The sequence below is a fragment of the Thamnophis sirtalis genome, unplaced genomic scaffold, assembly GCF_051295495.1.
Source record: "Thamnophis sirtalis isolate CommonGarterSnake01/CBP01778 unplaced genomic scaffold, rThaSir2_p1.2 scaffold_11, whole genome shotgun sequence".
NCBI classification, from domain to species: Eukaryota; Metazoa; Chordata; class Lepidosauria; order Squamata; family Natricidae; genus Thamnophis; species Thamnophis sirtalis.
The window spans coordinates 53,750,204-53,766,035 of record NW_028261391.1 but is presented as its reverse complement, the minus strand read 5'-3'; the positions used below and the strand labels follow the sequence as shown (position 1 = coordinate 53,766,035).

Below are 15,832 nucleotides of genomic sequence, written 5' to 3'. Positions count from 1 at the left end.
TCTGCATACAGATGGGAGATTGAACAACTAGCTTTGTGGTGCAATCAGAAGAATCTTGAACTAACACACTCAAAACCGTAGAAATGGTGGTAGATTTCAGGAGAAACCCTCCTATACTACCATTTCGTACAATACTAGACAACACAGGATCAACAGTAGAGACCTTCAAGTTTCTAGGTTCTATCTTATCTCAAGACTTAAAATGGACACTTAACATAAAAAAGCACAACAAAAATGTTCTTTCTGCGCCAACTCAGAAAGCTCAAACTGGCAAAAGAGCTGCTGATTCAGTTCTACAGAGGAATTATTTAATCTATCATCTGCACCTAACTGCCTAGTTTGGCTCTGCAACCCAACTAGACCCAGACTTCAACGGATAATTAGAACTGCAAAAAAAAAAAAAAACAATTGCTACCAACCTGCCTTCCACTGTGGACCTATATAGTGCACGAGTCAAAAAGAAGACTGAGAAAATATCTAGAACCCCTCACAACCTGGACATAAATTGTTTCAATCTCTACCTTCAAAACGACCCTATAGGGCACTGCATACCAGAACAATTAGACACAAGGACAGTTTTTCCTCAATTGCCATCACTCTGCTAAACAACTAATTCCCACAACACTGTCAAACTATTTACTAAGACTGTATATACTGTTATTCTTTCTCATCCTTCCTATTACCTAATTCTTCCCACTTATGACTATAACCATGTTGCTTGTATCTTTCCTATTTATATTGTTTTGTTTCCTAGTAAGACTTGATTGTGTATTAGTAATCTATGACTCTTACTAAGTGTTATGATTCTAGATGAATTTTTTTTCCCTTTTATGTACACTGAGAGCATAGGCAACCAAAGACAAATTTCTTGTGCGTCCACACTTGGCAATAAAGAATTCTATTCTGCTAGCAGACATAAACAATGTATTGATCCTGTCTCCCTCCCACCCTCCCACTACTTTTCTATTTCTGGTTGTCAACGGAAGAATAGATCTTTAAAAACCGCAAAGGTTAAAAGGCATCGGTGTGCTTTTATTGCGCATATCGCGCTAGTTGTTTCTTTGGGCATTGCGCCCCCTGCCCCCCGCCCCCGCAACAGGAAGGGCTGGACAAATGGCTACCTGAATACCCGAAATACATTGGGACGGAGCGGAGAAGGAGCCCCCGCCTTTGCACTTCCGCCGAGTCACGTGAGCCGAGCTCCGTTTGAACGCCGGTTTCTCGGCCTTGCTTGCTCTCGCGAGCGTTGGTTTCCGTTCTCTGGTTTGTGGTTCGTGGTCGCTAGGATCCGCAGGAAGGCAAGCGCGCGCAGTTTCCGTGAGGCCTTCCGGGAGTAAGGAGAGAAGCCCTTCTGCGTGCGAAAGCCAAGGTGAGAGGCTGCCCTTTTCTCCGTCCGCTTCCCCGATTTCGGCGCAAAGGGAACGGAGGGACGAGCTCTGAACGCCTGTCTCTGTGAGAGCGGGGAGCCGTCTTTGTTCTCCCCCAGTTTTCAGGCCTCTCCTTCTCTTTTCCTGCCTGTATTCTTCGGTGCTTGGCGCATTCTCTCTTCTGCCTAGGCCCACTCCTTGGACTCCCGGGACGGTTAGCCTTCAAGTTTAGCCCAGGAGTAATAATATCCAGGGACAGACGCTTCGGACCCTGTTCCTGGTTTTTAGGTTTATGGGAAAATAGACGTCGTCTTTCCTCCTGCCTTAATCCCTTCCCCCGTATTAAGCAGCTCCTCCGAAAGATGTCTTTGGTTCTGTCTCCCTTGTTTACTTCTTTCTCCCACTGTGTTCTCGGTGGAATCTTTGTTGTCACAGCTCCTGATTTTGTAAGCATTTTTTCCTGCTTTGTTACATACATTTGTAACTTGCTGTACTTAGAAATAATGAAGGGCCTTTAATGCACTTAACTAGGGGGTCACGTTTGTTTTCTATGGAATAAGATTCAGGCATACAGCGTTTAAAATGGGTGCTTTGTTTTTTGCCCTCTCCCCACAAAAAAGTAATTCTGGCTTAAATAAACTTGCAGGTTTATGTGTTTCAGCAAATAGCAGCTAGGTTTGCTATAAAGCCAAATTCGTGAATTATACAGTTATTTTTTCACAGGCAAATCCCCTTTTAAATGATTAATATTAGCTGTATTATTAATTATTCATATTAACTATATGTAATAACACTTTAGATGCTGACAATTAACTGCAGCCTCTTTTATCAGTACATAATACTTCAGCTTGGTTTTTACTGATTTTCTATTTCTAATATTTTTATATTTTATCTTTGTCATTACTATAAGGACTATTACTACTACATTCCTGTCTGACATCCGGGTTGAAAGGAAGGACTGCTACATTTTTGTGTTAACTTATAAAAGATTGATGAATTTGATTTGCTACTGGGTTTTGTTTTCAAAGTGAGCAGTGCTTTTTGAAACAGATGCCTCAGTCCCATCTATTACCTACAGGCTAGTAGAAGATTTGGTGAAAATGAAACATTCCTAGAGACAGAATGCCAGCTTTTTTATCTTTTACTTGTCAGCAACATCAGGAAGGCAATGGTTCCCCACATCTATGATTGGGAAGTAAGGTTTCTATGGATTACACAAAATGCAAGAGTTTTCCTTGCTAGAAACTTAGCATTGGAAGAATGGTGAAATAAAAAGCTTCAGTATTATACATTTAGGATTTCTTACTGTATCTTTGACAAATGACTACACACTATTTTAAATAATGAAAAGCAGGCAATCCAGTGTCTGTCTAAACTTGGGATAGATAGCTTCATTTCTCCAAAGGTTTTGTATTAGAGCTCCTATCATTATGACCCTAGGGGAAAAAATGGATATATAAAGATGCTTTCAACTAATGTGGGAAATATGGAAAACGTGAAGTGTCATTTGACTATGTACAGTGGAGTTGTGAAACAGTCAAAACATTGGATACAAATACATATAATGATGGAAGGAATATTAAAGATTAACATTGAAATAATACCAGAACTTTATGGATAGCCAATTAGGAAAGACTTGTGAGAGATTGGATTTTTACCTGGTAACTGAAGTAAGATTATGAGCAAAGTTTGAAATATGTTGAGTGGAAGAAATGGATTGTCAAGATAACGGAGTTAGCAGAAATGGCAAAATTGATCTGTTTGATCAGGGGTGAGGCAATAATACTTTTGGACTTTTTGTTCAAAATGGTGATTTCCTGATTTCAAAAGGTTAAATATGGGAAGAAAGGAAATACCATGCATCCTTATAGAGCAAGGATTCTCAACCTGTGGGTCGCGACCCCTTTGGGGGTCGAACGACCCTTTCACAGGGGTCGCCTAAGACACGGGCACACGCTGCCTTCTTCTCTCTGACAGCCGTCTAGTTAAAAAGCCATCCCCCGTGGTGTTTTTCCCTGGGGGGCTCCGCAAAACATCCCAAGACCGATGCCACCACACCTGCCCTCTTCGGGACAGGTCCTCTTCAGAAGGACAAGGCCCCGCTGGTCCCCTTCACGTTTCTCGCCTTCCAGCTGCAGCCCCACGCCATGGAAAACATAGGCGCACACACGCCCCACACAATTACAGCCCGGAGCAGAACCAAAGTCTCTCCCAACTGGCCCTTCCTCCCTCGGAGGGCTTCATGGGGAAGCTTCTGCAGAAGCCTGGATGAGTGAGAACAAGTTCTCTGAGGCTGTAATTGTATTGGGGGGGGGTGCGCGCCTATGTTTTCCACGGTGTGGAGCCGTGCCGAGGCTCTGCGCAGCTGGTGATGACTCGAGCCCATCCCAGATAGTCTCCGGAGTCATCGCCGGCCACACAGAGCCTCGGCAAGGCTCCACGCCATAGAAAACAGGCGCGTGCGCACTGCCCCACACACAATTATAGCCTCGGAATCTTCATTAACGGCGGGAACTTGTCACTTGCCTGGGCTTCTGCAGAAGTTTTCCTCCGAAGCCCTCCGAGGGAGGAAGGGCCAGTTGGGAGAGGGGATTTGGTTGTGCTCTGGACTGTAATTGCACGTGGCATGCACGCGCCTATGTTTTCTATGGTGTGGAGCCGCAGCCAGAAGATGAACATGAGGGGAACCAGCGGGGCCATGTCCTTCTGAAGAGGACCTGTCCCTGAAGAGGGGAGATGTGGTGGCATCGGTCTTAGGATGTTCTGCGGAGCCCCCCAGGGAAAAATGCCACTGCCAGGTACTTTTAACCATGTATTTTGGTCCTATGACTGCAGAATGCTGCAAAAAATCATAAATGCAGGCCAGTTGTTGAATGTTTCAAATGTGATTGGAACACTCAACAAGGTGACCACAGTATGTGTATCTATATGTGTGTGTGTGTGAGTGAGGGAGACAGAAAGTGAGTGAGTGTGAGAGAGAGAGAGAAAGGAGAAGGGTGGGAGCCTATCAAGCAGCACTGTTTTCATTCTAGGCAGAAAATGTTTGTGTATGCAAAAGACTTTTTATAGACCTACAAATTGGTAGTAGAAAAGTAATTATAGGTTTTGTTTTTGTGGTTATTACCAGAATTAAAAGAATTAGTCTCTTGTAGCCTAATAAATCTATGTCTCTCAAATCTACGTCATATGGAACTTGAGTCTAATTAATGTAAAAATGGATTTTTCTAATATCTTCTGAAACAATGTCTGCTTTACCCATATTTTTCTCTTAAATGTTATTTAATTTTTTTAACAAAGAAGATAAGTTTGTATGTTAAACTTTTGAGCATCTGTATAGTGCTAATAAAACTATTTTATTTCTATTGGGATTTTTAATATTATATCATTTTTAATCATGTCCAGTTGTAGTTCGAATATCAACATACTGAGGTTGATGTATAAATAACCATACAATAATATATAAATTTATATTATTCTTTCATAATTACTAACTATGCTAATTACAAAGATTTATAGTATTCAGCCTGATAATCTCAATTCATTTTATCTTATGGTCTCAAATACAGAAAAACAAGGGGCTTGAAATAAAATTCTTAATAAATAAATGAATAATATGGCCATTAAATTATACATACAATTAATTTGATTTATATTATAGCTTCTTTTTATTTTTGTAGATGTCAGAAGACCTGGCAAAACAATTAGCTAGTTATAAAGCTCAGTTACAGCAAGTTGAAGCTGCTTTGACAGGAAATGGAGATAATGAAGATTTATTAAAACTCAAGAAAGATTTGCAGGTGAGAACTGAGAAGAAATAAATTTGCTAATTGAATGTTTCCTATATAGAGAAGAGCTCTGTAGAATTGCATTTGACTGCTTCTGAAGACCATCTGCTAGGAGGCTAGTGGGTATCTTTGTGAAGTTGGTTAGCCACTAAGAGAGACTGCTGGAGTAGATGGTCCAGAGGTCCGAACTAACAAGGAACTACTTATGTTTTTATGTTTGTTATAGTAGTATCTTAATCAGAATGTGTTCCAAAATAAGATTAAGGCTTAATTAAGTATAAAGTAGTAAATTATTATGTAGATATTAATAACATTTTCTTATGGATTAAATTAGCTTCAGAAGAACTAGGGCTATCATCTGCTTAAAGGGATTGTAGTCTACAATCGCATAAGTATGATTATAAAAATATTTTGAAGTCTAGTTTAGTATTATACATTATACAAAGTATCATTTTAATTTTCTTCTAAGAGCATATTGAAAACACATTTTAAGCTAGTATTTGCCATCTTTCGGACCTATTTTTAATGAGTCATTTTTCACAGTATCTTTCTTGAGTGTTAAAATATCCCCAGTTATACTATCCTACAGCAGTCAGTTAAGCAGGGATTGTTTAATGTGTGATGTGCTTACTAAAGAAAATATATTCAAATGGTAAGATTCTGAAACCACATAGGCTTTGTGAGTTCTTTACATTTTTTTAAATGCTGTGTAGCTTGTAATTCAAAGGTGACTAACATTTGAATTAATTGTAGTTCAACTTCAAGGTGCATAAAAACACAGCAGGGTGAGAGTCATAATAGAGTACATTTTTAAAAAAACGAGTAATAGTGAAGACAAAATTATTTAAATATTTTTGTATGAAAATATTCTGTTTATATCCATTTTTGCATCTATTTCTTTTTTTCCCTTTCATTGGGTCAGATTTGATCAATATTTCAAAAACAGTTATTTGACATTTTTTTCATGCACTATAGCCTTTTCCAAACTGTTATCTTTTAGGATCCCTGCTGAAATAAAATTAATTATTTCATCGGAGTTAAAGCTTTGCAAAATATGCCACTTTTAATCATTACAATTTTACCCATACATCAAATAAAACAACTTCAATAGAAACCATTGCATTGGAAATAAGCAAAAGGACCCAATAAAATTTAAAGCCTTGTTTTTGATGAGAAGGGTGACTTGTTTGTTTCATAATTGGTAAAAGCTGGGTTTCATTTTGAAAGCAGTCAGTCTAACTCAAAAATTGGGGAAAAGAAGAAAGAAGTAGGTTTGTATTGCCTTAAATCAATTCTGTTACTGTGTTGTTAATGTTTCAATTTTCATAAAGCTGGCAAGTTACAAGTTTCTTTTATATTCTCTCCCAATCCAGTGACATAAATCCAATATTGACATTTCCCTTTTAGATTTATTCTTGTAAATCTCTCTCCTACTCCTGTAATAGGTCAGAGTTTTGCATAGAAGCCTTGGATCTTCACACCTGGTGAATCCTTCTTTTAAAAAAAATTGCAGTGGGTCATTCACAGCCTCTGGGTTGCACCCCACACTTTAAAAAACACTGGTGTAGATAGGTAGCTCCAACATAACTGGACCCAACTAGTTGTGGAAAGATTATGTTGTGTACCTTCAGTAGGTAATGATAAGCTGTTAAAAATGCAGGTACAATAGTTTTTTTTACAGATGTTCTATTTAAAACTGTTTTAAAACTTTTTTTACGTTACACACACACACACACACCATATTTTTTCCTCTATAAGATGCACTCCTGCCCCCAAAAGTGGACTGTGCTGGTCCTTTGGTGAATAGCAGCCGGGCCACAGTGGTGGACTCCTTTTACAGTGCTGAACCCTGCTTCTTCTGTCTTTGTCATTGCCGTCTCTTCTGTCTCCTTTCCACAGTGCAAGAGTCAAGAGCTGGCTCATGAGAGGACACCTATCTGTGGTCCTTTCAGGCTCTGCCTGATAATTTTTTTCTTGTTTTCCTCCTCTAAACCTAGGTGCATCTTATAGTCTTATAGTGTGAAAAATATGGTGTGTGTAACGTACATTTAAAAGTTTGGTTATTCCTGCTTTAGCACAGAATCTGGAAATCCCAGTTCTACTACCTATTTTATTGAAGTATGTTTTGTATATATAAAAATTTCTATTTTGCTGCTTCCTAGAATACATAGATATTTTGTGCCTATTTATTTTTAATAAAAAATGTAAAAAAAATCAACCCAGAATACTTTAATTATTTCTTATTCTTTCTGCTTCTGTTATATTAGCTGAAATATAATGATATGAATACAGAATGAGATATTTATACAAAATTGTTTATATATGTTATGAACATAGTGTGATATTCAAATAAAGAAATATTCAAAAAAGGCTAGGCTATGTAATATTTCAGATTCAATTCTAAAGTTACTTAAAAGTCTACGGAGACATGAATGCCTTTCATTAAAACAAGCAAGTCTTTTCCTAGAAATAGGAAAAGGCCGTTGTTACATGAGTCATGCAGTAGTTGGCAGGTTGACCATATTTTCCTAGTAAAGAGATGCTGCTACTTTAAGGGCTGCAGATGAGGGCTGTATTTGCTATCTCATTGACTTTGGGGCACCTTTTAGGGATTGACTTTGAAATATTGTACTGTAAATAAAGTTTTGTGTGCTTTCAGACTGTTATTATATACACTGCAGTTGGTAAATACTTTTCAAAAGTTGTGGGGATAAGGGAGAGATACTTAATGTTTAAATTGTTGCTTTTTTCTGCCATCAGGAAGTTATAGAACTAACTAAAGACCTCCTTTCAACACAACCTTCAGAAACTCTTGCAAATTCTGATAGTTCTGCGTCTGCCCTCCCCAGTCACACTTGGAAAGTTGGAGACAGATGTATGGCAATATGGAGTGAAGATGGACAGTAAGTGTAGAAAACAAGTTCTGTACAGTTACATGAAATGATACAATTTCATGGTAAGATACTTCCCTTTGGTTTATATTCTCCCCGTCTCCATCATGGTAAACACCAGCTTGGCAAAAATAGTAATGTACAGTAGTCAGTCCTGGTGTCTTTTAAATTATAATTTGTCATCAGCCAGTATAATGACCAAAGTATGGAGAGTACCAAGGTGAGGATGGCTAGTTAAAGGGAGTGCAGGTATAAATATGTATCTTAAACAAATAGATTATTTGGGAATATATAGTGTTAGTAAACTCCAATTTTTCTTAGTCTATAGTGTATATAAGTACAATTTCTAATAAAATTTGGAATACAGTAATGGAGTGATAACACTTTTCATTACTAATTGAGAGGAAAATGCTAAAAATATGATTTGGAGGAAAAAAATGGAGCCATGGGAAAAGTGTAGTGCATATCAGAAGGGAAGAAGCCAAAGAAGAATCTGCTGTCCATGCCAATTTTTCTTTATTTATAACAAACACATTTTTTTTAAAAATGAGAGGATTGGGCTCAGAAATGGCAGATTACTTTGTTTAATGTTATGTTCATACAGAAGAATGGTACTTAGAAAAATGTCTTCTCTCTGTGTTGCTTTGGCGCCATTATAAGGCTCAGTCCTCCTGCGATTCCCAGGTAGTCCTAAACTTACAACCATTCATTTATGACCATTCAGAATTACAACGGCATAGAAAATAGTGACTTACAACCAGTTCTCATGCTTACAACTGATGTAGACATGTGATCAAAATTTGGGTGCTTGGCAACTGGCATGCTACAGTTGCAGTAACCCAAAATCATGCAACAGTTGCAGAATCCTGGAACCATGTGATCCCCACCTGCACCCTTCCCATTGACAAAGTCAATGACAGTAGTCTGATTCACTTAACAACCACATGATTCAGTTAACAACTACAGTGATTTGCTTAACATGTCAAAAAGTTGTAAAATTGGGTATGACTCACTTAACAATTGTCATGCTTAACAAGGGAAATTCTGGTCTCAATTGTGGTCATAGGTTGAGGACTACCTACATTGTAGGGAGCAGACATAGTTGAAGGCATCAAACCAAATCTCTGACAGGAGTATTTCTTTCTCCAAAATAATTAGGGAAGGGAATATTGCAGCTGGAGAGTATTCTTTTTACCCTAAAAGACTCACTTTATGATGGAGTGAGCAAAAGACAAGCTTTGATTCCTGAGCTTAATGCTAATATTAATGAGCTGCCTTTTTAGTGGCATATTGAATTCTTCCATCTGAAGGAAATTACTGTTTTATTCATTTTATTGATTAAATATAATATGCCGCTCATCTTGCATCCTTTTCTCTCAACAATAACAATTCTGTTATGTGTTGGTTTCTATTTTTGTTACTTAGATGACATAGTTTCAATGTCCAGTTTCCTTATGGCCACTGAAGTATAGATCGCATTTGCAGTTTCCAAAAGCTGCAGAGAGTAGAGTGTCAAGGGTCACTCTAGTATGTTGAACTAAACTGTTTAGACTTTTGAGATGGCTTAGTCGAATAGGAAAGAAAAATTGGTGCATTGCAGAGTTCAAAATGAGAATGACTTGATTTTAGGAGCAGCCAAGATTTTTCTGGGGCTGAAATGGGTACCTGAATTTTTTTGAAGCTAAAGAGTCCATTTTGACCAGTAGAATTTCTTCAACCTTAACTAAGATCAGATAGACTGTACAATTCCTCGGGTATTCCTGAGAGCAAAAAAAATGGTATTACAGCCAGTTAATCTAGTAGCTAAGGCATCAGACTAGAAACCAGGAGACTGAATTATAGTCCTGCCTTAGGCATGAGAACTGTCTGATTTTGGACCAGTCTCAGTCCAATTCACCTCACAGAGTTTTCATGAGGAAAAAGATAGGAAGGAGGAATATTAGTATGTTTGCCATCTTGAGTTGTTTATAAAATAATAAAATAGAATATAAATAAATTAGGGAAGCAGTATGCAGTTTGGAGTGTGAATTGTACACTTACAAAATACATATATACATATTTTAACGTATGATTATATTAGATTATTTTGAGGTGATGTGACAGAAAAAAATTGGATAACCACCTCATGATTTTCTTAAGTATGTTCTTTGAATATCAGTAATTCTGTCTTTATTTCTAGGAAGAGATATATCATTGTGATAATTGTTAATTTAGAGTTTAATAGTGGAATCCTATACATAATTGCTCAGAAATAAATCCTATTTTATTCTATAAGGGTTAGTATCAACATGAGTTAACTCATGCTGAGAAAGTAAATGTAAATGAATGCCATAAAAGAATAACTCTCAGAATTACATTGTCTATTTCAATCCACTGTCAATCAGAAATATATTGAAATGTAATCATTGCATGTTTAAATTTTGCAGGGTTGAGTCTTAAACCTTTACTCACATGCTTACAGCCATGATATCTTTACAGGTGTTATGAAGCTGAAATTGAAGAGATAGATGAAGAGAATGGTACAGCTGCAATCACGTTCTCAGGATATGGTAATGCTGAAGTCACACCTCTACTCAATTTGAAGCCTGTGGAAGAGGGAAGAAAAACAAAGGAAGATAGTGGCAACAAGCCTATGTCCAAGTAAGTGATGGAAATTGTTTCTATCGTTTATTGCATGGTATCAATCTAAAAAAAGTGCTGCAATTGAAATGTTGATGGGTATTCTCATTCAGAGATTACATATAGATAAGGTTGAAGATAAATATTTTTTTAAAAGAAAAAAGAAATCCAAACCCATGTAGGTGTTCAGGCTATATATGTAGCAGACTGTACTAAGCAGGATAATTTGGGCTGAATTTGGCTGCATGAGACAAAGTAAAATCCCCCTGAATCACCTTCAAATGGGCAGGGGAAGTTTGTGAATTGTTTGCAGAACTGTAAAAGGGCTGCATTGCTTTGTAATATACAAAGACAACTTGGGGGGGGGGGGGTGAAGTGGAAATGATAGATGTATCATCTAATCATAGGATTTTGTTCCTCTGCTGCAGCTCATTTCCACACAGAAACTATGACACTATGGAGGCCTGCAGTGTGTTGTAACTTACATCATTATGTAACATCGGTGCTGTTCTTTTTGCCATAGTGCCAGGTAGACATTGAGACCTGTTGAAGGGCATTCCGTTTGGAAGTTGGTTGCAGCCACCCAAGCAAACTTGTGAAAACTATGCAGTTGTTGCCCACTGCAGTGCATTAATCTTCTCAAAGAGCCATGAGGTTTCCCCTTAGAAAACTCCACTCATAGATCACCGGTTCCTGATATAGGAATCCATTGGCTTTGTCAAGATATGAATGTGAATTGGGAAGAGAAAATCCTTATTGTCACCATCATCACTTCCACCACCTTCCTTTTGTAAAAATTTCTTTTTTATTAAATACCTTACAATAAATAGAAGTTGGCAAAATGTAACCAATAGTAAGCTGTTATAATTATAATCACTTTTCTAAAATAAATCAGCATTTAAGGAATCTACCTGTAACTTTTCTACATGTTTCTTTAAAATTAGTTTTCATTATTTCAGTAAACATGTAACAGTGAACAAATATCATGCCATTCTGTAGAGGTGTGAAGACGTTTCAGCCATTTGTGATTTTTTTTCCTGTTAATCAGTGGACGGCATACGTTTTATATTATTTTTTTGCAAAATCAAAACAGGCATCTACTACTTTGGAACTGTGAATGTGCAGCACCTAAATACAGGATTAGGTTGACTGTTCAAATCAGCCTTCTGTATTTTGATCCTGCCTGTGGATAATGGAATTTATTCCAGGTTCAGAAAGATTGGACTATAACAAATGCTATTAACTGTAAGGCTTGTGTTTGCTCTATGGCTGAAGTTTTTTAATAAGAATTTGATGAATAAAAGAAATTCTGTAACACTCAATCAGGATTAAATATTTTCTATACAAAAGTGCTTTAGGCTTGTGAAAAAATGTACTTACCTTGGAACAAATTTTGAATTAGTTCTAGAGTTGTTCCATTTGCAAGAAGTAACTGACTAGTTTCAGCTGACTTCTAAAAGAGCTTTGTTAGTGGTGTATGAAAATAGGATTGCTGTGCTTTATTGAAACTTGCAATGCACAGATTGCTTTACAGAAGGAATGACAGCACTCTCTGCAGCTGGAGAATGAAATAGGCGTGGACAGCTGAAGCCCATTGTACTGAGTTTGTCTTTACATTCACCTAGTCCAAGGTGAGACTCTCTTAATGAGTGTATCCTTGCTTTTGTCTACGTGTCTGAGAATAAAAGCGAATTTATAACAAATTAGGTTAGGTAACTAGGTTATGAACTACCTAAGTAACCTTCAGTGATATTTTACTTTTTAGAAAAGAAATGATTGCTCAGCAACGAGAATATAAAAAGAAGAAAGCTTTGAAAAAGGCCCAGCGTATCAAAGAACTAGAACAAGAACGAGAAGATCAGAAAGTCAAATGGCAGCAGTTCAACAATAGAGCATATTCAAAAAACAAAAAAGGCCAGGTGTGTATCTTAGTGCATTGGAGGTATAGAGTTATGACAACCAGGTTGCTGTGATAGTCACTAGGCTGGAAACCGGATCGTGACTCTTAGTTTTGTCTTAGGCACAAAGAGCCAACTAGGTGACTTTGAACCAGCCATTTTCTTTCAGCCTTATAAGAAAGAAATGACAAATCATTTCCTGAAAATCTTTCCAAAAGAAATATAGAGATTTCGTAATAGCATTTTTTTCATACTTTTACCAGTTTGGGGTAATTTACAATTTTGCAAGATAAATTAATAGAAAAGTTAAAGATGCAGGGTTATAAAGCTTTAGGGTAAAGAGGTAAGCAAAATATTTTGAATTCCAGTAGTTCTGAGACTAAAATAGATGTAGTGATCACCCCAGAGTTATTTGGTATTTAGAATAGCTCTGTAGTTTGAATTTGAACCTGTTATTTTGAGTTCAGAATATTTCCAAAATAATCAAAGGAACCTGTTCACAGAACATTTTTAATTTGAAATGTTTTGCATGACAAGGCTTTTATTCTTTTATAATCTATAATGATGTTTTGTGTATCTCAGATTGTTAAGTTTTCTGTGGCCCAGTGAAATATAATTTAATCAATCTCTTAGCATAAAAATAAGCCAAATAGATAAATGTATATGATTCAGGAATGCTTAATCACTGATCAACTGCATTATTAATATAGTAATTTATTATTTGTTGCATTTTGAAAGTAATTAAAGATGTATTTTTAATTTGTTCCATAGGTAAAGCGGAGCATCTTTGCTTCTCCTGAGAGCGTTACAGGAAAGGTTGGCGTTGGGACTTGTGGAATTGCAGACAAACCTATGACACAGTATCAAGATACATCAAAGTATAATGTCAGACATTTGATGCCCCAGTAATTAAGGGGGAAATTGTCATATTTGCAGGGCTTTACATTTATCTTTTTATTGTTATATTTTTCTAACAGTAAACAATTGGTGCATAATGAAAATGGTGTTGCCATCACTTGGCTTTTGCTGGTACAAGCCTTAATTATTACAAATATTCAGATGACCCCGTTATTTTGTATAGATATGCACAAGTTAGCGTATTGAAGGAATGCCCTTTGCAATATTTTGAAGCCTTCAATCTGATACAGTGTCTTTGCTCAGGCACATACTAAGAATACTGCCAAGCAAACAAGGATATAATAAAGTAATTATCCCATAGTTTTGTTCTGTTTGATGTCTAACAGTCCTGTTACCTTCCTACAAGAGCACTATTGTTTTTTTATTTGTTCAGAAATAATTCAGTTGAAATATTTATTGGGATTTTACTCTGATTAAATATAGACTGGAATGTGCTGATAGGAAGGGTTTTTCATCTGAAAAAGCAGAACCCTATACCTACAATCTTGGAAAAGATAGCTAAACAGAATTTATGCTTAACGATGACTGTTTCCTCAAGACGAGGGTTTGGTCCCAAATCACACATCCTTTCATTAGTGCTGTGTGATTATCCAATGGTTTAACTAGTATCAAAATGTATCATAACTTCCTAAGTCAGTCCAAACCTGTTACAAGAACTTGGAGATTCCCCCACCCTAACTACATATGAGACCTTAATATTGAGTATGGAGTAGCTTAGAAACCTGCCAAACATTTTGTTTTAGTTAAAAAAACTCATGAGTGACAGTGAGTTTTCTTTTCTCTCTGTGGAGTGAAAAAATATTAGGAACTGTATTGCGTTTCTAAAGACCAAATTTTGTAAGTCTGGAAAAAAGCAGGATATCTCTTTAGAAAGAAACATGCTTAGCACTGGCAAACTGGAAAGTGTATTTATAGAAGTTAAAGTTAATAAGGATTTAGTTATGAGCTGCATACGTTTTCCTCAATAATTTTCAAGGATGGACTAGCACTTTAAAACTGGGAGATATGAATTATACATTTGTAAGTTATTTCCATTGAAAATTTAATGGCTTATTGTGATGCAGTAATTTAACATACTGCGAAGAGTCATTTACTGCTTACTCAGTTTTACAGTTGATCCAGCTATACTTAAGTATAGTTGGTGTTGTCTCCCAATAATGCCACAATCCAACTGTATTTAGCTGAACATTCTTGATTTTATCTGGAAAACCATGTGTAAATGTTCAAGCATTCTTGTCTCTTCTGGATGAAATTGCTTCCCTTCGCTGTGTGTAATGCTTAGGGTAGTAATGACATCTTTTAATCTTGCAAATGTGTTTGAGAGAAAAAGTTAATGTATAGCCCTGTATACAGTGTAGATAAATATTTTTGTAAAATATGGTGTTAATGAACAAGAGTGAATTTAGTTATTACTCTTATTAAATAATTCAGAAGTAATTCTTGCTCATTAATCTGGGCGTCATTGCTTATGTCTGTTACATTGTAGTTCCCTTTTGTAATTTGTTTTCTGAATTAAAATCAGGTAACATCAATACTTGTTGATACATTCATTAGTGAAAGTCTGCCAGTTTATCTGCATTTAAATCCCTAACTAATAGATTATAATCCACCTATAGATTCTTCCCCTCAACAAAAAGGTAAAATAATTTTTATTACTGTGTTGATCTGAGTTTTGTATGTAACTTTTATTAAAATAAAGTGTTTAAAATCTGTTTGCTATGTCCATAAAACCTTGTTAAAATGATTTAATAGAAGTTGATTTAGCATCACTAAAGTGGAGGAGAAATGGGTAATCCTGGTAGATTTTACCATTTATGAGGAAAATGCTCTTATAAAGGTATCATATGTCCTGGACCTGACTATATTTTGAGCCTTTGGGTACTAACTGAACAACATAGTTGCAAACTTTGTGTTGTAAAATATTTTATGGATAAATAAGTACCTTCTTTATTTGGGAAAAGTAGTTTTTGAAATACATAGCGCTAGAATTGTTGGAAAAGAACAAACACAGCTGAATTCACGAAAGGAGCTTAGGTTCTGAGTCTAACTAATTCTTGTATCCAGAATAGGTCTTGAGCTATTGCTTCTTTACAAAATTTTGTTATATCTTAGAAACCACTTCAAAAGCAACTTGTGATTCATCATGAAATTTGCTCCTCTGAGAATGCTGGGGGAAAACTAACTCGCAATTAATCTGTTTTATAGATGTTGAGCATGCAACCCAACATAGGCAGGAGCGTCCAGCACAGATGCTGCTGCACCCATGTGAAATGCTACGTTGTAATTCTCAAAGCATTGAGCACTGGATTTAAGCACTGTTGTGTTTTGGGAACTTCTATTAATATAGGTGATAC

General features: G+C 36.5%; 1 protein-coding gene across 1 annotated transcript; it reads left to right on the top strand.

Annotated features, from left to right (window-relative positions):
• Positions 1-1,239: 1,239 nt before the first annotated feature.
• Positions 1,240-15,190, top strand: SMNDC1 (survival motor neuron domain containing 1). The gene is made up of 6 exons (XM_014062161.2): positions 1,240-1,369; positions 5,045-5,164; positions 7,913-8,055; positions 10,522-10,683; positions 12,428-12,581; positions 13,332-15,190. Exons 2-6 carry the CDS (start codon positions 5,045-5,047, stop codon positions 13,467-13,469), a joined length of 717 nt encoding a protein of 238 aa, XP_013917636.1. The 5' UTR covers positions 1,240-1,369; the 3' UTR covers positions 13,470-15,190.
• Positions 15,191-15,832: the final 642 nt, after the last annotated feature.